General features: G+C 42.3%; 1 protein-coding gene across 1 annotated transcript; it reads left to right on the forward strand.

Moving 5' to 3' along the window:
* The first annotated feature begins 7,043 nt into the window (after window positions 1-7,043).
* On the forward strand, window positions 7,044-12,535 carry LOC111974695 (ammonium transporter Rh type C-like). Its single transcript, XM_024002622.2, is given in 11 exon segments — window positions 7,044-7,338; window positions 8,134-8,326; window positions 9,523-9,673; window positions 9,866-10,013; window positions 10,200-10,366; window positions 10,538-10,675; window positions 10,938-11,074; window positions 11,397-11,521; window positions 11,640-11,713; window positions 11,965-12,050; window positions 12,279-12,535. Coding segments are annotated over 11 exon segments (1,485 nt in total). The 5' UTR covers window positions 7,044-7,112; the 3' UTR covers window positions 12,319-12,535.
* The last annotated feature ends 15,148 nt before the right edge of the window (window positions 12,536-27,683 follow it).

Genomic DNA, 27,683 nt, shown 5'->3' on the forward strand with positions numbered 1-27,683 from the left:
ATATCTTAAGCTACATCACTAGTGGAATGTATCAGCGCTGTGACAATGACAGTTGAGGACACCACACCATGTGATAGAGAGCATTGTAGGAATGTAGCTTTGAAGATAACGATCTGAGTGCCTCCATATCCCTCGGTCACATTCTTTCACTGATTAGTTTTGTCTCTAATGGTTAGTTATTCGAAGGCTGTTCAGGCTCATCACAATGAGGTGAGACCCAGTCATACATTTCTTTTTGAATAAGGTTGTTGTATTATTCCGAACCATCAGAGAACTCCTTATTAGACAACCTATTAGATATGCAAGGCACTTTTGTCCTCGTTCAATATCTTCTTTTTTTACAGACAAATCAGGCCTACTCATACAACATATTTTGTTGAAGTTTTATCCCGTAGTTGAAGCCTCAGTGCCAGTTGAGTTACGCTATCACTTATTATCATGCCAATGTCATGGTTGGCTTGATAATGACAGCCATTAAGGGGCGGCAGTGGCTAGAGCGTTGGGCCAGTAATTCAAAGGTTGCTGGATCGAATCCCTAAGCTGACAAGGTAAAAATCTGTTGTTCTGTCCCTGAACAAGGCAGTTAACCCACTGTTCCCTGGTAGGCTATCATTGTAAATAATAATTTGTTCTTAACTGACTTGCCTAGTTAAGTATAGGTTACATTTATTTAAATTTTTTGGGCAAGAGCACGAACAGAGATGGGACCAGGCTACCATAGTTGAACACTGGAGATAACCTCAAGAGAGATAACCTTGAGACACCTCAAACCTAATCTAAAATGCAAAATAGCTATTACAGCACAATTGACAATCATTACAGCATTCTTATCATTGTATTTCATGTTGATTACATACAGTACAACATCAATTTAGGTTTTACCTAACAGTTTTTTATGCTTATGTCACTAAGGTCTTGTACAGTACCAATATCACGAGTTTGTCCATTAATTCCCTCTGATTATCAACTGTCAAAAACGACAGTAAATGTTAGAATAGCAAAAGAAACGCTCCAGGGCCTTGATCATAGTTAAGATAAGAGTCGTCAGCAAGACACCAACTAAGACAGCAACCGACATCATGCTGTGTGTGTGTGTCCGTCACGCGTGTTCTTATCAGGCCCCATGTGCACGCGTCGTCTGCATACCTAGAAAACACATGCATGTAGGAGGATGTTCTCTTCTAGTACAGGTGCACAGGTCCTTATTGATACAGTATACTGAGTTCACTAAGGGTTGTTTCAGAAGAGGAATATTCAATAATACTGTATTTCATCATATAGTATTATGACTATAGTAGTTGGCCTATGTGGTTAGCAACCGGTATCTTTAGAAGATGTTGACATTTATTTTGTATGTTTTTTCAATGACTGATCAATGAAAGTAGAGTTTGGTAGGGGCTCAGTCAAGGCAAATTATAACTCAAAATCACAGCTAAAGTTTGMGCTCTACTGAAAACCACATCAGGGAGTGTCCAAGGTAAACGAAACAACATTGATCCATATAAAGGTCCAGGTGAGAGTCATTTTGTTTACTGAACATTTGTTTCAGGATTAGATTACTTTAATTTCTAATTCTCACACTCCTCTATGTTCTCCCTYCCCTGAACAAAACTTTAAGATTCCAGATTCCATTTAATTGAAAAGCCATTTCATTCAATATACTTTGTTCAGAATACATATTTAGTAGTAAGCTTATGTTACCCCACATTTTACTTATGTGGGGTAACACATAAGTATAAGTTACCTCTTAGTGCTCTGGCTATGTACATATAACCCAGACTGATACAGGCCTGCTGTTCAGGGAAGTCAGTGTGGCACATGGAGTTACCGGATGCCCTTATAGCCTCAGATACACCTCATTACCACYTTGGGCAGATGACTGGAKAGATATTGCTCTATGTGTGTCTATTTAAATTGATATAGACATAAACAAAACATTTGGTATGTTATCCTGCAGGCCTGTGTTGTATGCCAGAAATGCCCCTGTTGCCTGCAGTGTTAATTTAAGATCAATCCACACATCACCATCAACAGGAGTCAGGGCACCAAGTAGTACACTATCAACCCAAACATCACCATCACCAGGACAACCAAGCCGCTATGTAGGCTGTAAATTAGTATATTTTATATTGCACTGACCTTAAATTCTATCAATAATGCACCAACTAAGCTGCAAGCTATGTGTAGAAGATTTGGTACTGTAATTTGCATAGCCTTGGTACTCATCTCAACATTATTAGGCTACATGAATTATGTCTGCTCAAATGGATTAAGGAAGACAGACATTGTCAAATAGGTCCTCACATGTTAAACAAAAAGGATAATTTGTTTGTCCAAACATAAATATTTAAATACATGTTAATTCATACATAACAGACAGCGGATAGGGCAAAATCCCCCCCAAGATGCAAATACAGTTCARGGTAACTCAAAGCAGCCAAAGTTGAGGTTGCTGATCCATCAGCTGCTTTTTTAAATAAACACTGCAGGTAGAAGGGGATACAACACAGTGCTGCGGGATAACATACCAAATGTGTTGTTTATGTCTGGTGTTCAACCTTCCTAAGTTCTCCCATGTCATCCTGTTCCTCCTCACACTCCAATGGGTTCGCGCTCCAAGACCCTGGTGCTTGCCTACGGAGCAGCAAGGGGAACTGCCCCTCCTTACCTTCAGGCTATGCTCAAACCCTATGTCCCAACCCTAACCACTCCGTTCAGCCATCCCTGGGTCTCTTAGCCCACCTCTAAGGGAAGGCAGCTCCCGCACAGCCCAGTCAAAGCTTTTCTCTGTCCTGGCACCCCAATGGTGGAACAAGCTTCCCCCTACAGTCAGGACAGGGTTCCTTGCCCCTTTTCCGAAAACCTCTGAAACCCTACCTCTTGGAAGAATATCTRAATTAAATGACTCTCACGTACCATCTAAACTGCTGTAAAATATATTTTTCATAATCAAAAATATTGTATTTTCAGCTGTTTGAAGCTGGTGTACAAACCGAAAGTAAAAGATGCAAAAACGAAACTTGAGCAGGGGAAGCATCTATATATCTACATAGAACAGATCTACTGCTTCTTAGACTTGCTTTCAATTTACAGATCTATAACTCACATTTCTATGTGAATTTGATTGGTCGCCCAAAAAGTTACATATTGCAGCTTTAAATATTGTATATATCTGTCTTTTGACTACCAAAAATGTCAACCATGACCTACAGTATTAGTAGTTTCTCTGACCTCTAATGCAGAATGTTGTTTGTAATGAGTACTGCTATATCACTTCTGTAAGTAAATCTCTGCTACTACTTTAGGTTACAATATGAATGGAATAGTGGTCATACAATATCATACAACTTAATCCAAGATGGCGTAGCAGTCGGATGTGTGTTTGTCTTGTCCCGTCTTGTCCCATGTAAATAGTCGGAGTTGGAGCTTGGAACCAACAAATTTGGACAGATTGGACAGATTTCCACCGGCAGATTTCCACCGGTTGAATGTCAGATTTCCACCGGCAGATTTCCACCGGTTGAATGTCCTTTGCTRGTGTTCTTGGCCCAAGCAAGTCTCTTCTTCTTATTGGTGTCCTATAGTAGTGCTTTTATTTTTTTTACAGAAATTTGATCATGAAGGCCTGATTCACACAGTCTCCTCGGAACAGTTGATGTTGAGATGTGTCTGTTACTTGAACTCTGTGAAGCATTTATTTGGGCTGCAATTTCTGAGGCTGGTAACTCTAATTAACTTATCCTCTGCAGCAGAGGTAACTCAGGGTCTTCCTTTCCTGTGGCGGCCCTCATGAGAGACAGTTTCATCATAGCACTTGATGGTTTTTGCGACTGCACAATTTTCATAGTTCTTAAAATTTTCCGGATTGACTGACCTTCATGTCTTAAAGTAATGAAGGACTGTCGTTTCTCTTTGCCTATTTGAGCTGTTCTTGCTATTGATGGGTTCGGATTTCTAAACTTTACATATTGTTAATAATCACTTATACTAGAGACATGAGGAGTGCCTTAGTCTGGTTTATACACCAGAAGTTAATGGGTATCTGTAGGAGGAATGTATATGGTTGGGTCAGGAGGAGCCAGGGGGCTTTGGGAGGTGCTGAGTAGAGGAGAGGCAATCACATAATTGCGGTCACTGATAATGGTTGAGAGCCGTGGATTAGTGAGGAAGGGAGTTGAGGTCAGATAAGGTCACATTAAGGGAGAAGGAACAGTTTATTGCCCACATCACTTAATCACTTAACGTCCTGCCTAGTAATAAAGATGTAATATTTAGAGGGAAGGAGGAGACTCCTCCCAAATTGGGGTATATATACTACCACTGGTGGAAATATGTTTTTGTCTTATGCAGCTGTATGACTCAATGGGTGAAAAAACTTGGTTTAAGCTTTACTAATCGTCCGTGTGTTTTACTCGGTTCATTTAGAACCTAACACCATAATATGGACTTGGTCTTTTACCAAATAGAGTTATCTTCTGTGTACTACCCCTACCTTGTCACAACACAACTGATTTGTTCAAAAACATTAAGAAGGAAAAAATTCCACAAATTACATTTTAAAACTTCTTCTTAATAGGGGGCGCTGTTTTCACTTTGGGAAAAAATCGMGCCCAAATTAAACGGCCTCGTACTCTGTTCTAGATCATACGATATGCATATTATTATTACTATTGGATAGAAAACACTCTGAAGTTTCTAAAACTGTTTGAATTACATCTGTGAGTAAAACAGAACTCATTTGGCAGCAAACTTCCAAACAGGAAGTGAAAATTCTGAAAATGGGTCTCTGTGTAAGGCCTTGCCTATTCAATTGCCTTGTATTTATGGATCTGTATGCACTTCATACGCCTTCCACTAGATGTCAACAGGCAGTAGAATGTTGAATGAGGTGTCTAGCCTGATGTGGGACCGAATGAGAGCTTTTGGAGTGACAGGTCCGCCATATTGGCAGTATTTTGCTGCGCACKMGGGAGCACCATATKATTTTCTGCAATGCGTTAGGTAGACACGACGAAATGCTCCGTCTGGGACGTTATTGGATACATATGAGAAAAACATCATAAAGATGGATTTTCAACTGAGTTTGACCAGTTTATATTCGACTTTTATTATGACTTTTGGAATTTTTCGTTCCATGCGCCAAGCGTTCATGGACACGTGAGCACCATTATGCTAGCCAAAGTTGCTAATTCGACAGAAGAAATGGACATTCTAAAACAAAACAACGATTTATTGTGGAACTAGGACTCCTTGCACTGCATTCTGATGAAAGATCATCAAAGGTAAGAGAATATTTATGATGTTATTTCGTATTTTTGTGGAATATGTTGACTCCAACATGGCGGAGAATGGCTGAGCGCTGTCTCAGATTATTGCATGCTGTGCTTTGTACTAAAGTTATTTTTTAAATTCTAACACAGCGGTTGCATTAAGAACAAGTGTATCTTTCATTTGCTGTACAACATGTATTTTTCAGCAAAGTTATGATGAGTTTTTTGGTTAGATTACGTTGCTGTGTAAAATTCTTCCGGACAATTTGGTGTTATTTGTGACGATGGCTGCGGTTGTAAAACCCAGATTTGTAGCTATAAATATGCACATTTTCGAACAAAACATAAATGTATTGTTAAACATGATGTCATAAGACTGTCATCTGATGAAGTTGTTCAAAGGTTAGTGATTAATTTTATTCTCTATTTTGTGGTTTTGTGAAAGCTATGTTTGCGGTGAAAAATGGCGTTGTGTGTTTGGCTATTGTGGTGAGTTAATATAAATATATGTTGTGGTTTCGCTGTAAAACACTTAAAAAATCGGAAATATTGGCTGGATTCACAAGATGTTTATCTTTCATTTGCTGTACAACATGTATTTTTCATAAAGTGTTATGATGAGTATTTATGTATTTCACGTTGCTCTCTGTAATTATTCTGGCTGTTTGGTGCCATTTATGATCATGGCACCAATGTAAAACCAGGATTTGTAGCTATAAAATATGCACTTTCGAACAAAACATAAATGTGATTGTATAACATGATGTTATAAGACTGTCATCTGATGAAGTTGTTCAAAGGTTAGTGATTCATTTTATCTCTATTTGTGGGTTTTGTGAAAGCTATGTTTGCGGTGAAAAATGGCATTGTGTGTTTGGCTATTGTGGTGAGCTAACATAAAATATATATTGTGTTTTCGCTGTAAAACGTTTTAAAAATCGGAAATGTTGGCTGGATTCACAAGATGTTTATCTTTCATTTGCTGTATTGACTTGTGATTTCATGAAATTATATCGTATGATATCCCTGTGGCGCTAGGCTAGGCTATGCTAGTCCGCTTTTTCTGATGAGGATGATCCCGGATCCGGGAGGGTATTAAGTAGAGGATTTATTAACAAAGCACACCTGTTAATTGAAATTCATTCCAGTTGAGTATGCAAGCTGTCATCAAGGCAAATGGTGGCTACTTTGAAGAATCTCAAATATAAAATATATTTTGAATTGTTTAACACTTTTTTGGTTACCAGACAACTCCATATGTGTTATTTCATAGTTTTGATGTCTTCACTATTTATACTACAATGCAGAAATAGTACAAATAAAGAAAAACCCTGGAATGAGTAGGTGTGTCCAAACTTTTGACTGGTACTGTATATGTTCTGGACCCGGTTGTACAGTACAATAGCATACAAATTGGATGACTTAACTTATCATACATCTTGGAGGATGTATAGTATTATACTTCTTTCTCTGAGACCAGGTTGCTTGTTGCCCAGTAACAACAAAGGAGATCTCCTCTAACAACAAAAAATGGCAACCAAATGTATTTTTTTCAGGTTTTCCTCTAACCCCTCTTATGCAACATGTTGTTTGGGACAAACAATCAAATGCACGGGACTCTCTGCTGCTTTGTGCCAGATGTCATCTATCAAGGTGCCAGAGGGCAGGAAGGGGGAGGGAGGGTTTGGCGCTGGGTAGGGCAACAGCTGGCTCACACTGAGGACACACCTCTGTTTTGTCCCATATATACCTGTAGTGATACAGCCTGTAGTTTCAGGGTCACAGCCACACTCAGGGCACGTCAAAGAGCATCACTGTCTCAGTACTTACTCAGCCACCACCATGGGGAATTGCAMCCAGGGATGCAAAGACTARTTCTCTCGGCAAAAGAACACCAACATCCGTCTTACACTGCCGGTAGTCTGCTTCGTCTGGCAGATCGCCATGATCATCCTCTTCGGAGTCTTCATCCGCTACGACYAGGAGTCGYACYCACACTGGGTAGAGACCAAGGCCCATGASAACATCACCAGRGACATAGAGAATGACTTCTACTTCAGATACCCCAGTAAGTACATTCATAATCACTGGACTGCCTGGTGCATCGTTTAGGTTGACAATATACAGTAAATGTATGATTCATGGTTTCATCTTCATTGAAATGATAAAGAATCAGGTTATTAATAAAAAGCATGCTTGCTGTTTGATCAGATGACAACCTTTGATCTCTAGGATGTTTGACAATTTCCCCTGTGAAATCCCCTGGACAACGATCTCAGTCTCAGTTATTTTGAAAGCATCTATTCYTTAGTGGACAAATGCAGTGGCAGTCCAAATTTGCCTCTCTAACTTCTCTAACTTGGGTTAAAACTACATATTCTCTTTACCAAATGTAGGTCAGTGGTTATTTCCAATTTGTCTGATTCTAGCTTGGTTTATACCAGCTTCTGATGGTGCATCTTTGCTGATAGCCAGGCTGAATGAGTGACAAGTTAAGTTCACTTGTGATGTTATGTGGCATCTGTTTCCTCTTGTAATATGATGTGTTTGGATTTATCAGAGATTATWTCCCAGCTGTAGCTCTGGCGTGTAAACTGATAGGGTGTGTATCATAAACATTCTAATCTGATGATGACATATCCAGTTGAACATGTTGAGTTAACTGCTTTAAAACTTTGACCAAATGGTACAGAACATCAGGACTGATTTTTATCAAAAACTATGCAACTACTGAGAGCCTCTTGCATTGGATGCAATATTATGTTGCATTAACTAATAGGATTTATTTCACACTTTGAATAATTATCTCACTCTCCACCTCTCTCTTTCTCTCTCATTCTCCTTCTAACCCTCCTCTCTCCAGGCTTCCAGGATGTCCATGTGATGATCTTTGTGGGTTTCGGGTTCCTCATGACTTTCTTGAAGAGGTACAGCTTCGGCGCAGTCGGCTTCAACTTCCTCATTGCCTCCTTCGGCCTGCAGTGGGCTCTGCTCATGCAAGGCTGGTTCCACTCTCTAGATCCTCAGACAGGAAAGATCTTCATCGGTGTTGAAAGGTATGCAACCGCACTGATGTGCATCTATGAGGCTGCAATTTGTTCAGTAATTAGAGTGAGAACTGATGAGGTATGCACACACATAGGAGAGGGGAGGGGAGGAGGCTTAATCAGTGAGTTGCTACTCATACTGAAACAATGGCAGAATGGTTATTTTTTATTTTACCTTTATTTAACTAGGCAAGTCAGTTAAGAACAAATTATTATTTGCAATGATGGCCTAGGAACAGTGGGTTAACTGCCTTGTTCAGGAGCAGAATGACAGATTTGTACCWTGTCAGCTCGGGGATTTGATCTTGCAACGTTTCGGTTACTAGTCCAACGCTCTAACCACTATGCTACCCTGCCTCCCCTACCCTGCCCCTATTGGAGCAATAGACTGTACCATAGACTCTCTTAGGGTTAAGCAAGCTGTCACCATGGGTTAAGCAGTGATGGGTTAAACCAGGTATGGGCAACTGGCGGCCCGAGGGCATCATATTATTATTATTTAAACTGGGGGGGGACTCAGTCGGGGTCTCAACTTACTATTGAGTGTTAGAATAATAGAATAAACTAAGTGCAATTTCAAAATGTGGTTGTGCATCAGCAGTCACTCAATTAGCCCATGTCAGCTACATTTGTTTTTAGATTGGTGAGTTAGTCTAGTGGTCAGCTATCTAAGCATGATCGTATTACCGATCAGTGTGGGGCCCATTGATGCAAATATTTGCCTCCACCCCATGACAAAATGTGTAGAATTGCAGCAAACTTGCTTTAGAACAGCAACATATTCTCTACGTCCCATGCCAAAATGTGCTGTTTTGCAGGAAATGAACTTTGAAATGTAAATGTTTTCTCTTCACTGTCACGAGGGGGTTCACCCCATCAAAGTTGCCCATCCCTGGGTTCAACTGATGGATGGGTWCTTGTTCTGAGAATCTCAATAACAAGAGGCGGGGAGGTTGTAATCATTTAGGTTGACTTCATCACAAATATCATTATCCTTGAGACTTATCTCCTGTGGTATTCATCTTGAAGGGCAGACTATCATTCCTCTCATAGATGAGAGAAAGACCTGAAGGAGGATTACCTGAAGGAGGATTACTTACTGATCTAGTCATTCAGGTTTTACTACTGTATACATGACTGACTCTCACATGACTCTCCAGTAATAATCTGTCTCCACCCCACCCACCTGTGTCTTCTATCTGCAGTCTGATCAATGCTGACTTCTGTGTGGCGGGCTGTCTCATAGCCTACGGGGCAGTGCTGGGKAAAGTCAGCCCGGTCCAGCTGTTGGTTATGACCCTGTTTGGTGTCACTCTGTTCGCTGTGGAAGAGTACATCATTCTGAACTTACTTCATGTGAGTCCCATCAAGCACTCTCTGGGCGTACAACTATTAAATTAAACACACTGTATTAGCCATGGTTGGATTCATTTAATTCCCCCTATAACCCTGATATAGTAACTTATTTATCTAACCTCAATGGCCTGCAGCCACATAATCACATGGTTTGGTACACCTGGTAACAAATGACTGTTTCTGTACCCACAGGCTAGGGATGCCGGTGGCTCCATGGTTATTCACACCTTTGGAGGTTATTATGGTCTGGCCATCTCCCGGGTCCTTTACCGACCTAATTTACACCAGAGCAAGCGTATGCAGGGCTCTGTGTACCACTCCGATACCTTCGCCATGATCGGTGAGTTAGTTGTCCATTGCATAAACATATGAATGGTTCTGATTTGCTCTGTGTGGGTTTCACTCCCTCTGGTGATGGTGACCTATCTTTAGTTTGTAGAAGTTTTCTGCCATGGCACTGTTCCTGTTCTGAAGTATGTGTGATGATCGGTGTGTCTTAACTGTMTTGTCCCTTCTCTCTCCTCAGGCACAATGTTCCTGTGGATGTTTTGGCCCAGTTTCAACTCGGCCATTACTGACCATGGAGACGGRCAGCACAGGGCAGTCATCAACACCTACCTGTGCCTAGCCTCCACTGTCCTCACCACAGTGGCCATCTCCAGCCTTTCCCAGAAGACTGGCAAGCTCGACATGGTAAGGAACCATCACTATGTGTATGTGTGTTTGAATATGTGACATTCTCTGTAACTGTGTATTTGTGACACTAACTGACAACCTCTCAGTCTACATAATCTTCCTCTGCACTCATCTTGTTGACTGACAAGTTTTCGAGTGTCATGACTGGTGCTCTCTCTTGCTTAACAGGTGCATATCCAGAATTCCACCCTGGCGGGGGGTGTTGCCTTGGGGACAGCGGCTGAGTTTATGATCTCTCCCTACGGCGCTCTGATCGTGGGCTTCTTCTGCGGCATAATCTCTACCATGGGCTACATCTTCATTTCTGTGAGTCTCACCCCTGGCCTCTCACAGCTTGAAGCTACAATGTCTTGTTTTGTAGGCTTAGTAGGTTCTGTCCAAAGAAAGTCATGACAACTCTTACAACTCTTATTTACTTCTTATGAATGATGTTGAGCCACAAAAAAAAGGTATAGCACTCTAAATGGCTGCCTAATCTTTATTGGGCAGATTCCTTTGCCATAAACGGTAATACCTTATTTGGGTGTGTTGCGGGTGTGTTGTTAAACCTTTCCCCGTCTCCTCCCAGCCCTTCTTGGAGAAGACACTGAAGATTCAGGACACGTGTGGAGTACACAACCTGCATGCCATGCCTGGGGTGATTGGCGGGATAGTTGGAGCCATCACTGCTGCAGCTGCCAGCGAGTCAGTCTACGGAAAGCAGGGGTGAGTCCGGAGACCCGAGAGGGCCTAAGGCTACACAGCCAAACCACATGAACCTGAACATGTATCCTTGTTACCAGACAATCAGAACACATATTCCCCCACAACCTCTCATCAACCAATCATATCACACAGTTACTGTATGTCACAGGACATATCTTAAACGATTAATGTCATTTTACACCAAACAAATTATGTCACAGTCCCAGTTTAGACTATCATAATCTGACAGTTAGTTGGAAATATACAGAGTCATTAGAAGACTCAACATCAAGACTAAATATGGGACACAATCTGATTCTGTACATTGTTCTTTTCCGTCCAGGTTGATCAACACGTTTGACTTCACTGGAGACTTTAAGGACAGAACCGTGTTAACTCAGGGTGGATACCAGGCCGCTGGCATGTGTGTGTCCATTGTTTTTGGGGTTGTAGGCGGAGCTATAGTCGGTGAGTTTGGCCGGCCATGGGCATATAAAGGGTGACCTAGAGGTGACATGGGTGGTATAGGGGGGGATGTACTTGAAGGAAAGGGACTGAAGTTAAACGCTATCTCCTCTGTTCACAGGTTCCATCCTGAAGTTACCCATTTGGGGTGATCCTGCTGATGAGAACTGTTTCGATGATGAGGTGTACTGGGAGGTAAGGGAACCAGCCACTCATCACCTGCTGTTCACAATACAACCGCTGGGTGGTGCCATTGTCTTTGATTTAGTCTCACGTGAAGCGCTACAGACCACCTTTGAGATCTACATCTGAATTTTTATGACTAAATGGCGAAAAAAAAGATKAACTATAGTAGTCAATAAAACTATTGCATTACATTGACCACACTGAAGACATTTCACACAAGTATGACAATAAAACCTAAATCACCTATGATTTCTTCACAGCTCCCTGATGAAGAGGAGGAGCATCAGGAGAGCATCCCTCCCATTCTGGAGTACAACAACCACATGATCCACAAGCAGCAAGAGCTGTAAGTCCATTCAGCATGCTCTGTTTGACCATATCACAAAACTAGTTTGTGATTTGTTGAAGTTATAATCAAGGATTAGTTTTGAATACAGTACTTGTTTATAGATAATCCAATCTTTTCTCAAACCATTATGTTCTCTGTTGATTGTAATGACTAATCATTCCACAGGATAGAGCAGTGTAGGAAAAAATGTGTGTTTCACTTTCTGGGATGTTTTGCTCCTAACAGATCTGAGTCCAACTTCTCTGTGGAACACTGTGAAAGCTAAATACAGAGGTGTGAGGACACCACCACCCAAACATGTCCTGCTGGACCATGGAATTACCACGGAAATCCAACAGACAACTGCACTCCCCTTAAATGAAGACACCTATACAAGGCACATTAAAACATGCTTTCTTGCATCTTATGTTAAGGTCATTACCTACATTTGAAGCCATTAGATACTATACGTGCCTTCACCCCTCCKCCCACCACCCACACCATTAGATCACATACACTTCCMAGATGGTTATGCACTGGCACGGAACACTGTGTCCTGAATTCTGGTAAAATGCTGATCTATTGAAAGGACCTCAGAGATCTGCACTTAATCCACATGATGTATGTCTAACTATAACCTACCACACAAATGGCCAATAGAGCTTTTCCTGAGCATTGGTATACTGTGTAATATATATATATATATATAAAATAATCACACACTGTGAAATCTTTGATCACAACCACTGAATTGAATGAGGATGAGGAAAGGATTTTTCATGAAATTACTTTGACCAATCCTCATTCTGTGGACTTGTATGTTGTACATTTTCTTCCCATTTTCTTTTCAGAGAAAATTGTATTTTAATATAGCTGGTGCATATGTAAAGAGGACAGTAGTTTACTTTTAGTTCAAAGTGAATATTTTGTCTCGAGTGCTCTGAAAAAYKCCKAAATGGTTTTGCTCTATTTTCACAATGCAGGAGTACCCTTTGAGTCCCCAATGTGATKATTTTCTTTGTTTGGGATAAAGATTTAAAGTATTTAACCAAAGAGTTAGTGTTGAGGTGTAGAAGTACATTTAAACTTTACTTGAACCTTTTTGGTGACATGATGTATTTAAACAGCTTTTAAAGCTTTGTACATGCAAACACATTTTCATCACTATCTCTAATGATTGAATGTATCCCCTGCCTTCTGAGATGCCCTCTATGTCTTCCACCTCTTAATTATGTTTTTACTGTACTGTTAAAATCATGTTTATTTAAATGTTGCTACTCATGTAACTTAACAAATAAAATGTGATGTTAGATATACTGTTTGCCTCTTCTCCTTGATAGCTCCACAGTCATGTAAGATGAATGTTAGGATGTGTATATCTGATGTCATGCTCAGTGTGAATGAGAAGATARTGTACACAAGATGTACATACAGACCAGCATGATCAACATGTACTGGGGGGCCTTTTGAATGTCCACCACTATGGTGAGGTAATGAAGGGCTAAAATCAATGACCTGCTATCCTTTTAAAAGGCAAATGCAGTCAGCAATTTCGGAGAGGGGAAACGCTTTTCATTGCARACAAAATTACTTTTTCGCAGCAGATTAGGAAAATTAACGTAGCACGTTAGGAGACTGAGGTTAAGGTTAAGAAGAAGGATTTGGGTCAGAGCTAGCAGGAACTAACCTGCTACGGAAATCGCTTTCTATGGAAGTGCCGTGAAATGTGTCCCCCTTTTGGAGAGACTACTACTATGGGGCCTACACCATGTGACCATGTCTGTTTGAGGATGATGAATTATTTGATGATTGTTTGAAAGTCATGGTAAGTCTTCTATTTCAATTCAGTAATATTATTGAAATTGTTTTGAATATATGAATCATGTATGAATCATGTTACACCTACAGTCAGTAACATGATGCTTTGGGACAGATTACAACTAAGGAGAGTTTGAAAGGAGTTTTATTATATAAGTTGCCTCTGAAATTGATCTAATGTCTGTATATTTGCACATTTAAACGTGACTAACTGGCATTTTCATGTATTTTCTAGAGGCTTAATACAGCAGCTGTATTTTAACTTTGATAAAACAGTTTTTTAGTCTAAAGCCACTAAACCCAAAAGTTTAGCTATTTAATTGTATTGAGTACATTCTTGGTTAGAGAGGCTTAGAGAGGTCAATCCAGGGGCCCAAGGGGCTGTATTACATAACCAGAGACACTTGTTTAGCCTTATACTGCAACATGTTAGAGGTTAAAGGTTAGATCAATCTCTGTCACACTCTGTGAAGTGAAGAGCACCCCTCTGACTAACTGTCAGAGGCCAGGTGTTGGCCCTACCATCTGTTACTCTCAGCCAAGTCCCTCCCCTCATCTCTCGCTCTGTGTTTTCTGTGAACAGGTATTATTTTAATGTACTGTTGTGTATTTTAATGTGTATATGGATGTGTAGTTTAATGTGTATATTGTATTTTGATGTGTATTGTTGTGCTAAACAGGGCACATCTGGAAAAGAGACCTTGGTCTCAGCATTGACTCCCTGTCAAAATAAAAGTGAAATACGCCACTGATGTGGAATATGTCCTGTGTCTTCTGTCTGAGACTCMCTATGGTATGTATGTTCATTATAGGTCTGACAGACGTGATTATCACCATCATTGTACCAAGTTCCCGTGAATAACTCTTACTTTCACTCTCACATACCCATAKGCATTTCTATTTCAAGAGTATCTGCATCAAAGAGGGGGGTTATTAGTAGGACCATAAACACAGACAGAAAGCAAACCATGTCATTGCTCGCTGAGCATATGTGTGGGTGTGGTGGGTTAAGGAGAGGGGATGAGCTGGCCTGATAGAGGTCTGTGGCCTGTCCATTTTGGTCATACCAGACTGGTCACCCTCAAGGCCAACCTTTCCAATCCCAGGATTCTCATGGTAATGAGGCCTAACAGAGGTCCCGGTCACTGGACAATAGGGTCATTTCCTGATCCATCACCATGGCGTTTAATGAACTCTAACCACTCAGTGTGGACACTAGCTTTGTGCCTGCCTGACAAACCAGCTGGTTTTATGAGTGAAGAGGACACAATAAATTATGATTTCTATATTTAAGCTTAATTATGAGGTTACTTATCTTAACTATCAGTTTGAATACAATAGTTTGCTGAATATTTTACAAGGGACCCTTTATTCACAATGGAAATGGTCTTCTACAGGAATGAGTGGCAAAATATACTGTATATATCTGCATTTGGAAATAATTGGACAGCTTCCTCATAATGAATCTACTCTGGAGTAAGTTCAGTGAGCGCATGTCCCTAGGTTTGGCCCCTGAGTCCTGAAGTGGCTTTATGAGGAATTCCTCACTTCTAATCCTGATGGGAGGAAAGTCAACCAGGGGAACCCTGACACTAAGGCAGTGTGCAGCAACTCCAGCCCAGGTTTAGGGGATTACATGGGATAAATTAGATGGACAGCAGGGGAGAGCAGGGAGGGTGGAGCAACAATTTCCCTGATTCACATAGCTTTCCCATGAGGAGGAGGGAGGAGGGATTGGAGCTTCAAACTGAGGGAGAGAGAACGCTAGACAGAYGAGGTAAAGAATGAGAATGGGGGGGAGAAAGTGAGAGGGAAATGGCTTCAAATATCTTCTTCTGGCTAATCAAACAAGGCTGTGGGAGTTTGGGGGGCCGACAGAGGGGGATGGAGGCGGGATGCAAAAGGCAGGAGGAGGAGGAGGCAGTGGGACTGTAACAGAGATGTCCCTGTTAATCCTGTGTTTGAAGAGTGCAGGAGGACAGGCAGGTGGGCAGACCCTCCTATAGTCCTGGGGTGCTGGAGGAGAGTGGAGGGAGCTCCTCTCCTGGATCACATGACCCTGGGAGTGTGTGTGAAACCACTCTACCCACCATTGTCCCCCTGGGGCCAGCCCCATCTGAAAGGCTGCAGAAAGCCTGTAATCAGATTAAAGGTTGCTGGGAAGAGGGGGGGCCAGATTTTCGGGGAACGTGAAGGGGGGGGGGGCCGCTCTCTAATCAATACCTGCCATTGAAGTGCAGGAGAGGGGCTAAATAACGCAGCAGGTGGGTGTGGGGTACTGGGCCGCGGGGACAAATTGGCCTGTTGTTGGAGGGGGGATAACGGCTGGGCCAGGAGGAGTGGCACAATCAGTAAGCTTGGAGTGTGGTAGAATGGGTGGGTGGGAAAGGGGGGACCGGGAGAACTCAAAAGGTGGCGGCCCTCTCCCCTCCCGCCCTGGTAATTATATCACTTTTGTGAGCTGATTGGAGCAGGCTGCAGGGTCCATCTGGACTGATAGATCTCTATTCTCAGACTCACACTGGTCTCACCAACCCACCACTGAATGAACTATCAGGGGCTCCTCTGCTCTTAATAGGACTCATCATCATCAGGTTTCCTGAGAGGTCTGTCCCTGTCAGTCAGCCATCACACAACACCACAGCTCACTAATGACAGACAATAGGCTTCTCCCTGCTTCCCTCCACGTCCCAGGTGGAGCATTAATGGAGAAAGAACTTCAACTAGTTGCACCATTTCATTTGAACACTGAGGCTGTGGATGGTCTTTTGTGCTTAGGTGCTTGAATGGATGTGATTTGGAAGGAATGAATGTGAAAGAGGTTTGTGGTTGGGAAGGACACCCTCTTGAAACATTCTGGAAAGTGAGAAGCATCAGGGGTGGAATATTACATAAAGGAAACTTCTCATCTCCGTGTTTCCACACACTGAACTAGGCCTATTGCCATATTTTTTTTATTTAACCTTTATTTAACCAGGTAAGTCAATTAAGAACAAATTCTTATTTACAATGACGGCCTGGCAAGACGCAAAATGCCGCCTGTGGGGACGGGGGATAAAAAAACGATGTAAGACAAAACTGACAACACAGACAGAAGACGCTGGCAACAGCACAAATACACCAGCAAACAAACAGTGGATGTGTGTGTGGTGTTTGTTAAGTAAAACAACATMTTTCCTTACGTAAGGAAACGCAAACTAGTGACATCAGGTGACAATTAGAAACAACTACTACCAGATCCTGGCGCTTRAGGTTGGCTTGGAGGGAATTCCAAGAATAATGAAAGGACCTTTTTCCATGCTCGGTTCTAATTTTCAGGACTGTTAGCATAAAACAACATTGAGATTTGAGCTTGTTTTCATTTCGAGCTAGAAGAGAGGATAGATAAAATGGCAGTTTTCCTAAAATGGCCTTCTAATAAGAATGTACCCGTGTTTGAGCCTGAGTGTTGCTAGTGATGTCCACAGCACAGTAGAGATCACATGGGTGAGTTAGACGTCTCTGATTGGTGACAAAACGAAGYGCCCCACATGAAAAATTAATACAGTTTACTATAGAATAATACAGTACTTATTATAGAATTCTGTAGTAAACTGTAGTATACTGTAGAATACTATACTATGCAATATAGTATACCTCAATCATGTGTATACTTACTATAGAATGTTAGAGTATACCCACTGGCTCCAGGTCATCTATAAGTCTTTGATAGGTAAAGCTCCACCTTATCTCAGCTCACTGGTCACCATAGCAACACTCACCTGTAGCACGCGCTCCAGCAGGTATATTTGACTGGTCATCCCCAAAGCCAACACCTCCTTTGGCCGCCTTTCCTTCCAGTTCTCTGACGCCAATGACTGGAACGAATTGCAAAAATCCCTGAAGTTGGAGACTTATATCTCCCTCACTAACTTTAAGCGTCAGCTGTCAGAGCAGCTTACCGATCGCTGCAGGTGTACACAGCCCATCTGTAAATAGCTCATCCAACCAACTACCTACCTCATCCCCATATTTGTTTTTGTTTTTCTGCTCTTTTGCACACCAGTATTTCTACTTGCACATCCTCATCTGCACATATATCACTCCAGTGTAAATTGTTAAACTGTAATTACTTCYCCACTATTGGCCTATTTATTGCCTTACCTCCTTACTTCATTTGCACACACTGTATGCAGATTTCTCTATTGTGTTATTGACTGTACGTTTGTTTAATCCATGTGTAACTCTGTGTTGTTTTTGTCGCACTGCTTTGCTTTATCTTGGCCAGGTCGCAGTTGTAAATGGGAACTTGCTCTCAACTGGACGACCTGGTTAAATAAAGGTGGAAAAAGAATATACAACTGTAGAATAAATAGTATAATAGTAAATACTGCATTATACAACAGACCGCAAAAACACCACATTAAATTATACAGTAATGTCTGCAAAAACACAACAGTAATTACTACAGTATATAGTACAGTATATAATTGTTTGCACATACCCTGCCCATTCCCCTCCCCATATCCCAATTTGCGCCACCCATYAGTGAGAAAACTACATGCCAAGTATAGARCGTATATTGTGTTCCCTACAGGTTATTCTCTACAGGATTGGCGTCCTGACCTTGGGAAGGTTGAGCTAACATAGGCTAATGTGATTAGCATGAGGTTGTAAGAAACAAAAAAAATCCCATATCTGATATGGGCAGAAAACATAAATGATTGTTAATCTAACTGCACTGTCCAATTTACAGTAGCTATTACAGTGAAAGAATACCATGTTATTGTTTGAGGAGAGTGCACAATTATGAACTTGAAAATGTCTGAGTAAACCAATTAGGCACATTTGTACAGTCTTGATACAACGTTTTGAATAGATATGCAATAGTTCATTGGATCAGTCTAAAACTTTGCACACGTACTGCTGCCATCTAGTGGCCAAAGTCTAAATTGCGCCTAGGCTAAAATATTTCATTTTTGCCTTTCTCTTGCATTAAAAAGATGGTGGTACAAAAAAAACTAAACAAAAAAACATGTTTTTTTCTTTGTATTATCTTTTACCAGAWTGATTGTGTTATATTCTCCTACATTAATTTCACATTTCCACAAACTTTCCTTTCAAATGGTATCAATAATATGCATATCCTTGCTTCAGGTCCTGAGTTAGATTTGGGAATGTCATTTTAGGCGAAYATTTGAAAAAAAGGAGCAGATCCTTAAGAAGTTTTAATTAATGAAAAGTGGAGAAGCTATGAACTATCTATTCAGACCTCTGACCAACCAACCAACCAACACTACAGATCATGGAACATTTTCTCTTTGAGGATTTTGTCCCACAGATTTCCTCAAGGCCCCCACTTCTATCACAAAGTTTAAAAAACTATAGTAAATACTACATTATACTACAGTTGTCACGCCCTGACCTGAGATATCTCTGTTTTCTTTATATTTTGGTTGGGTCAGGGTGTGACTAGGGTGGATTACGCTAGTTTTTGTATTGTCTAGGGTTTTTGTATGTCTAGGGTTTTGTAGCTCTAGGTATTTGTATGTTTATGGTGGCCTGATATGGTTCCCAATCAGAGGCAGCTGTTTATCGTTGTCTCTGATTGGGGATCATATTTAGGTAGCCATTTCCCCTTTGGTGTTTGTGGGTTCTTATTCTATGTTTAGTTSCCTGTCTGCACTATTCATATAGCTTCACGGTTCATTTTGTTAGTTTGTTCAGTGTTCATTCTATTTAATAAAGAAGAATGTACGCATACTACGCTGCGCCTTGGTCCGATTCATACGACGAACGTGATAACAGTCCACAAAACACTACAGTAATTACTATAGTATTTTACTTTTTTTTTACTACAGTATTTATACTATAGTAAACTGTGAATAGTACAGTATACTACAGTCATGTTCGCAACACTACAGCAAATATTACAATAAAGTCTTCAAAAACACTACAGTGAATACTATAGTATTCATACCATAGTATACTATAGTATTTTTTTCATGTGGGGCTGCATGATATACAGAGTCAAGAGCCTTCAGTGTAGAGCTTGAGGCTTAAACATAAATAGGATCACCTTAGTCCAACACAGATTAAAAGTACAACAAATCAACTATTTTCTGGCGACAAAGGAACAACAAGCCTCAAATTGTACAGATTATGTTGAATGATGTTAAAAGCTGTCTGAGCTTTTTCAAATACCAAAGTCAAACGGCTGCCATTTGAATAGAGAACAGTGTCATCCGCATAAAAATGTACATCAGCTTTCTCAATATGTCTCCAAATGTTGTTGATCTAGATAATAAACAACAGGGGACCCAAAATTGATCCTTGAGGCATACCTGAGCACAGCTCTTTGGTGTCCGACTTCGAACCCAGTGTGTTAAGGCAGATGGTTGTATTGACAGGTAGTTCACAAATCACTCCAGAGCATGAGTAATCCCAATACCCTTCAATCTCTGCACCAAGACAGTATAGTCCACAGTGTCGAATACCTTTGACAAGTCTATGATTGCAGATACACAATGCAGCTTCTTATCCAGGGCACAGTGAACATCAATCAGAACCTTCAAAGTTGCTATGAGAGTGCTGTGGCTAGACCTGAAACCTGATCGCGTACCACTGAAAATATTGTTTTCCTGGAGGTAGGCTTTAAACTGCTTAATGACTAGGGATTCCAATACCTTTGCCAGAACAGACAATTTAGATATGGGCCGATACTTATTCAGTAGAGTGGGATCACCTCCTTTCTAAAGAGGTAGGACAAATGCTGATTTCCACAACTTGTGGATTTCATTACATTCTAGGGTGAGGTTAAAGTTGTATGTTAAAGGAGGAGCAATGATGTCTGCAGCTAACTGTAGTAGGCGGGGGTCTAGATCAACAGGGCAAGGGGATTTGTMGACATCAATTGCTATCAGGGCTCTACGCCCTCTGAGTCAGAGAAAGACGAGAAGGAGAACCTGGAGAAGGAGTGCCTTGGAGAGGGAGAGYGAGTGTCAGGTAATATAGTCATATATCACTACTCTTTCCTGACCCACATTCTTTCATGTCAGGTGACATAACTGGATGGGTGTTGATTTTATCTATCAAGTTCTTTRAGGTCACTGAGAAAAGGAMACTGCTACCTGAGACTGTTGTAGTCGTAGATTGGTTCTTTTCCACTCTGTGAGAGAGGTAGATTCTAGAGACCATGTTTTTTTTGACAGAGGTGGATGCTTATGTCGATGGAGAACTGCCCTACAAACGCTCCACGTTCCTCTCCCATCACCAATCGTCACCTCCTCACAGATAGAACACTGTTCCTTGTAAAACATTTGTAATGCCATCTGACATTAGTCCATCTGTTGGGGTCAAAGGGGATGTTCTTGGGAGGGGATGACTCTGTAGAGGAGTCACTGAGGAGGGAGAACCAGAGAAACATCCATTCATAGATGGACTGGGCTTTGATCAGGACACAAAAGCAGCAGGATCAGTGATGGTGTGAAAGGGGTGGTGAGCGGGGCTGGATTAAAAGGATCCAATTAGTTGCTCCACCTGCATCAGGCCACCAATTAGAGTGGGAGTAGGCTGGTGGGGAAACGTCTTATAGTGCCGTCTAATCGAGAGGTGATCATTAGCCTTTTATAAACCAATAGCTTGGTTTGATTGGCAGGTAGAATCAGAGAGTGAATATGAGATGGAAAGGGTATAATGTGAGTGAAGGTTCTGTGTAGCTGCTACAATGCTCATTGTGGTGCTCATCATGAACCCAAAAGTAAGTTGAAATGCATATTATATGTTGTGGTTATTGCTGGTATTATCTCTGGGATCTGAAATCCCTCCCTTGGCGATGCTGCCGGATAATTAACTACAAGTCAGTACTGTAAGTCTCGACCAGGGGTAGGCAACCCTGGTCCTGTTTTTGATTTAARCAACCTGGAAGACGAGGTGTGTTGAATTTYGTCAATCACTGAACTGATCAATTAGCTCTGTTGGTCTGGTGTGGTGCCTAGTTGGGACAAAATCCTGCAGTACCTGTCTCTCCAGGAACACCCCTGGTCTAGACAGTGTCAACAAAGTTTTGTAGCTGGGTTCACTCATTAGTTGACATGTTGTCATATCGGGAGGATGACTCACCCCACTAGGTTGTACTTTCTTACTGTCACTCAGTTGTTTTATTGCACACCAATGCCCTCGGAGCATTAACTAGAAATGTGACTATTCAGGACTTAAAGGTTCATTGAAAATGCAAGTAGAACATCACAGACATTCCTTTGTTTATTTGGTTTTCTTAGTTGATAATAATTTTCTGGAATTGGAGGTGGAGAAATAGCTGGAGGACATAAAGTCAAAGGGTAAAACAGACAGACAATTTTATTTGAAATATTGTTAGACAGTACACAGATACTTTATCAATGGCAGACCATTGACTGTAAAATAAAGCTATTATATTTCTGGTCCTGAGAATAAGTTAAGATGTGATAGTGARTGCAAGATGGTATTCTAAAACAGAGCTGTAAATTAAGCTTCCGTAAAGCAGTTATTAGAGCAGCCTGGGTGCTCATCCCCTCGCCCAGAGCGGTCTCTGACTGGGGACCATGTCCTTTCTTGTGTCAGGATGCTGCTGGAGGAATAGAGTTACTGATAATGACAGGGTTTAGGCCCTGAATACAGGCCTACTGACCTGCCCCAGCCATGATAGGGACTAATGGATCGGAATAAACTGATTGACAGCCTTCTATAAAGGCCCAGTGCAGCCGAAAACGTTATTTCCCTGTGTTGTATATATATTTCCACACTATGAGGTTGGAATTATACTGTGAAATTGTGAAAATTATTATAATGCCCTTTTAGTGTAAGAGCTGTTTGAAAAGACCCCATGAAATTTCAGCCTGTTTTGATGGGATGGAGTTTTGGCCTGCCAGGTGACATCACCAGGCGATATAAGTTAATAGACCAATAACAAAGAGAGTTTCAAACCTCTCTGCCGATAACAGATAGTTTTCAGGTTAAATATCCCTCCCATTAGGCTCATCCAATTAAGCCCCTCACTCAGACCTCTCACAGACAGTTCTAGAAAAATTKTTGCTTGAGAAATTGCTCTTTGCCAAGAAGCTATTTTTGTTTRTTTTTSKGGATTTTAATTGAAAACAATCACAGTAAAGTACTTAATTGCTYCCCATAAATGATTTGATATTGAGATTAAACGGCTACATTGGACCTTTAATCAATCCCTCTGTTACCAGACAGGAGAACTTAACTGATCCTCCTTCACTGGCACGGGAAAAAAGGATGGCTACCTGACAGAGTGAAGGAAAAGATAAAGAGAGAGAAAGAAAGAGGGAAATACAACAGGCCCCTAAATTTAACCCACCATCAAAAAAAGGAAGCACAAAGAAAGAACTATTGGACAACTACATCTCTCCACAGCCCTTCTGTTCCACCATCTACACCTCTCCACGGCCTTTTGTTCCACCATCTACACCTCTCCACAGGCCCTTCTGTTCCACCATCTACACCTCTCCACGGCCCTTCTGTTCCACCTCTACACTCTCCACGGCCCTTCTGTTCCACCATCTACACCTCTCCACGGCCTTCTGTTCCACCATCTACACTTCTCCACGGCCTTCTGTTCCACCATCTACACCTCTCCACGCGCCTTCTGTTCCACCATCTACACCTCTCCACAGCCCTTCTGTCCACCATCTACACCTCTCCACGGCCCTTCTGTTCCACCATCTACACCTCTCCACGGCCCTTCTGTTCCACCATCTACACCTCTCCACGGCCCTTCTGTTCCACCATCTACACCTCTCCACGGCCCTTCTGTTCACCCTCTACACCTCTCCACGGCCCTTCTGTTCCACCATCTACACCTCTCCACGGCCCTTCTGTTCCACCATCTACACCTCTCCACGGCCTTCTGTTCCACATCTACACTCTCCACGGCCTTCTGTTCCACCATCTACACCTCTCCACGGCCCTTCTGTTCCACCATCTACACCCTCCACGGCCTTCTGTTCACCATCTACACCTCTCCACGGCCCTTCTGTTTCACCATCTACACCTCTCCACGGCCCTTCTGTTCCACCATCTACACCTCTCCACGGCCCTTCTGTTTCACCATCTACACCTCTCCACGGCCTTCTGTTCACCATCTATACCTCTCCACGGCCCTTCTGTTTCCACCATCTACACCTCTCCACGGCCCTTCTGTTTCACCATCTACACCTCTCCACGGCCCTTCTGTTTCACCACCTGGGGGTGTTGTTGGATGTTTTTTAAGCCAACACTTTGAGAATGGATTGACATTTGGTTTATTTGCCTAAATGCCAGTCACATCGGTGAGCTCTCAATGAATCTCTCTCCGGTAGCACAAATCTGTGTCCTTTAGCATCCGAGCAAGTTGCTTTCGAGTAACTTTTCCCGCTCTTTTCTTTCATATGCAAGGAGAGCCTGTGCTCCAACCCCCCAGCCTGTCATCATCATTCTGTACCAGTGGCCTACCGCTCACTGCAGTTGTTTTAGAGTCTCTTGTCAGACCTCCACCGCAAAGAACAACCAATTAGTCATGATCTTATCCCCAAGTATCTGCCCCTTTCTTTTTCTTCCTCTCCAAGTTTCTGCCTCTCTCCATTCTCTGTGTGACAAGTGACGGAGAGAGGGAGGGTCTCCTTCTGAACCATCAGATGAACTTCACACTGTGATATAAAGAGGCCTTTTCAGTCGGTCACGAGAAGGCCCTCTCTACTTGCAGGCCCGTTGCTAAGGTGCAAGGCCTTTTCATTGCTCGGCTCCTGTTGCTAGGATGGCGCTTCTCTCTCACTTGAGGCTGGTTGCTAGGCAAAGCAGAGAGCTAGAGAGTGCACGCTGCCCGGTCTGGCGTATTGTTTCTGCCTGGCGAGACATCTCTGTCCAACGGGAGCCGTGACTTGACGCGTCCCTGCCTGCCTTCATGTTGGCCTGGTCCTCTGAGGGACCCTGAGGCTGCTGGGGGGCGCACACACACACACACACACAACACCACACACACACACACACACACAACACACACACACACACACACACACAACACACACACCACACACACACACACACACACACACACACACACACACACACACCACACCCCACCATGCACACACACACACACACACACACAAACTCAAACAGTCTTGTGAATGAGTCGGGCTGATTGAAGGCAGGTCTGACTCCTCACGGCAGTGAAAGCACTCCACACATTCCTCCACACCCAGGGGAGGGACACAGTAATTGTCGCTGGCCCCGATGGTCATCCATTCAGGCTCTGGACTCAGCCACAACCAAGCTATGTTTCGTAACTGCAGTTGAATTTGAGTCATCTTTTTGCAAGTGTGTTTGGTTTTCTATGAAGGACTATCTCAAAAGATGTGTGAAAAAACTGAATTGAGGTAAATGGATGGAGTCTTCAATGCTATTTCCAATCCTATTTCCAAAACTATTATCCTGYTTCGCAGAACACACATTGTCCAATACAGCGCTGGTATGCCCTCACGTAGACATTCCCATGCATGTAAATCAAGGAGCTGAGAGTGACATGTCCATGTGTTGTCAGACTGTCCCATGGTGACTGGTGGGGAGATGAAACAGAGAGGCCGAGTGGCTGCCCATTGTGTCCCTGTAGGGTTTGGCAGCCCAGAAGTGGTCCCAAGTGGCCGCATTTGCCACACATGCATATTTATGCCCACATGCAGATGTATGCAGATTGAGGGCTGTGGGAGGCTGTAGATGTGTCTGTGTCTGACTCTGCAGTGAGAGACAAGGGAGAAAGCAGGGGACTGACCTTCCTGTCACAGGGCTTCAATTGAGGATGGGGGGCTGAAAATCCCTCTCTCTAGCCCTGTCTGGGTGAGACCACCCCAGGCATTGCTCCAGCCTAAGCCCCAGCCCCAGCTACAGAGCACAGCACATCACAGCAGCCACACAGACAGACAGGGTTGGGAATCAGACAGGGGAGGTGAAAGCAACATTGTTCCCATCACCCAGCCCCCAGAGGCATTGTCTGGTCGTGGTCTGGGTCTGGAGCCCCTTCCKTTGCGCTCACTACAGTATAGGCTAACTACTATGCTCACCGTGAGAGATGGGGCGGGCTGAGAGACCACAGCTACAATAGGAATCTAGATGCTGGGATCAGATGTCACCATAGGCTGCAGATGCTGCTGTTGTGTGGCCTCCATTGATGATGCATATTTGATTATGATAGTTTGCATGCATGGGAATACAGTGCCTTGCAAAAGTATTCATCCTCTTGGCGTTTTTCCTATTGTGTTTCATTACAACCTGGTATTTAAATTGATTTTTATTTGTATTTCATGTAATGGACATACARAAAATAGTCCAAATTGGTGAAGTGAAATTTAAAAAATTACTTGTTTCAAAAAATTCACAAAAAAAAGAAGGGAAAAGTGCGTATGTATTCACCTCTTTGCTATAAAGCCCCTAAATAAGATCTGGTGCAACCAATTACCTTCAGAAGTGACATAATTAGTTAAATGAAGTCCACCTGTGTGCAATCTAAAGTGTCACATGATCTGTCACATGATCTCAGTATATATATACACCTGTTCTGAAAGGCCCCAGAGTCTGCAACACCACTAAGCAAGGGGCACCACCAAGCAAGCGGTACTATGAAGACCAAGGAAGACCACTATGAAAACCTCTCCAAGCAGGTCAGGGACAAAGTTGTGGAGAAGTACAGATCAGGGTTGTGTTATAAAAAATATCTGAAACTTTGAACATCCCACAGAGCACCATTAAATCCATTATTCAAAAATGGAAAGAATATGGCACCACAACAAACCTGCCAAGAGAGGGCTGCCCACCAAAACTAACGGACGATGCAAGGAGGGCATTAATCAGAGGCAACAAAGAGACCAAAGATAACCCTGAAGGAGCTGCAAAGCTCCACAGCAGAGATTGGAGTATCTGTCCATAGGACCACTTTAAGCTGTACACTCCATTGTTTAAAGAAAAAAATAAGAGTGGCCAGAAAAAAGCCATTGCTTAAAGAAATGCTGTGGGGATGTTTTTCATCGGCAGGGACTGGGAAACTGGTCAGAATTGAAGGAATGATGGATGGCACTAAATACAGGGAAATTCTTGAGGGAAACCTGTTTCAGTCTTCCAGAGATTTGAGACTGAGACGGAGGTTCACCTTCCAGCAGGACAATGACCCMAAGCATACTGCTAAAGCAACACTRGAGTGGTTTAAGGGGAAACATTTAAATGTCTTGGAATGGTCTAGTCAAAGCCCAGTCCTCAATCCAATTGAGAATCTGTGGTATGACTTAAAGKTTGCTGTACACCAGCGGAACCCATCCAACTTGAAGGAGCTGGAGCAGTTTTGCCTTTTAGAATGGGCAGAAATCCCAGTGGCTAGATGTGCCAAGCTTATAGAGACATACCCCAAGAGACTTGCAGCTGTAATTGCTGCAAAAGGTGGTTCTACAAAGTATTGACTTTGGGGGGGGGGGTGAATAGTTAGCACGCTAAAGTTATCAGTTTTTTGTCTTATTTCTTGTTTGTTTCACAAAAAACATTTTGCATCTTCAAAGTGGTAGGCATTTTGTGTAAATCAAATGATACAAACCCCCCAAAATCCATTTTAATTCCAGGTTGTAAGGCAACAAAATAGGAAAAATGCCAATGAGGGTGAATACTTTCACAAGCAACTGTAAACTCAGGAATTTTCATTGCTGGGAAGAKCATCCCCCACCCTTTCCTTGATTGTATTTGTATTCTGATTTGAAAAGGTACAGTACATTTTGGGTGAGAAAAGAGACATAAATGGAACGTAAACACAGCGTAAACACAGCTCCTGTTTGGCTGTTG

This window comes from Salvelinus sp. IW2-2015, linkage group LG15 (genome assembly GCF_002910315.2).
Source record: "Salvelinus sp. IW2-2015 linkage group LG15, ASM291031v2, whole genome shotgun sequence".
NCBI classification, from domain to species: domain Eukaryota; kingdom Metazoa; phylum Chordata; class Actinopteri; order Salmoniformes; family Salmonidae; genus Salvelinus; species Salvelinus sp. IW2-2015.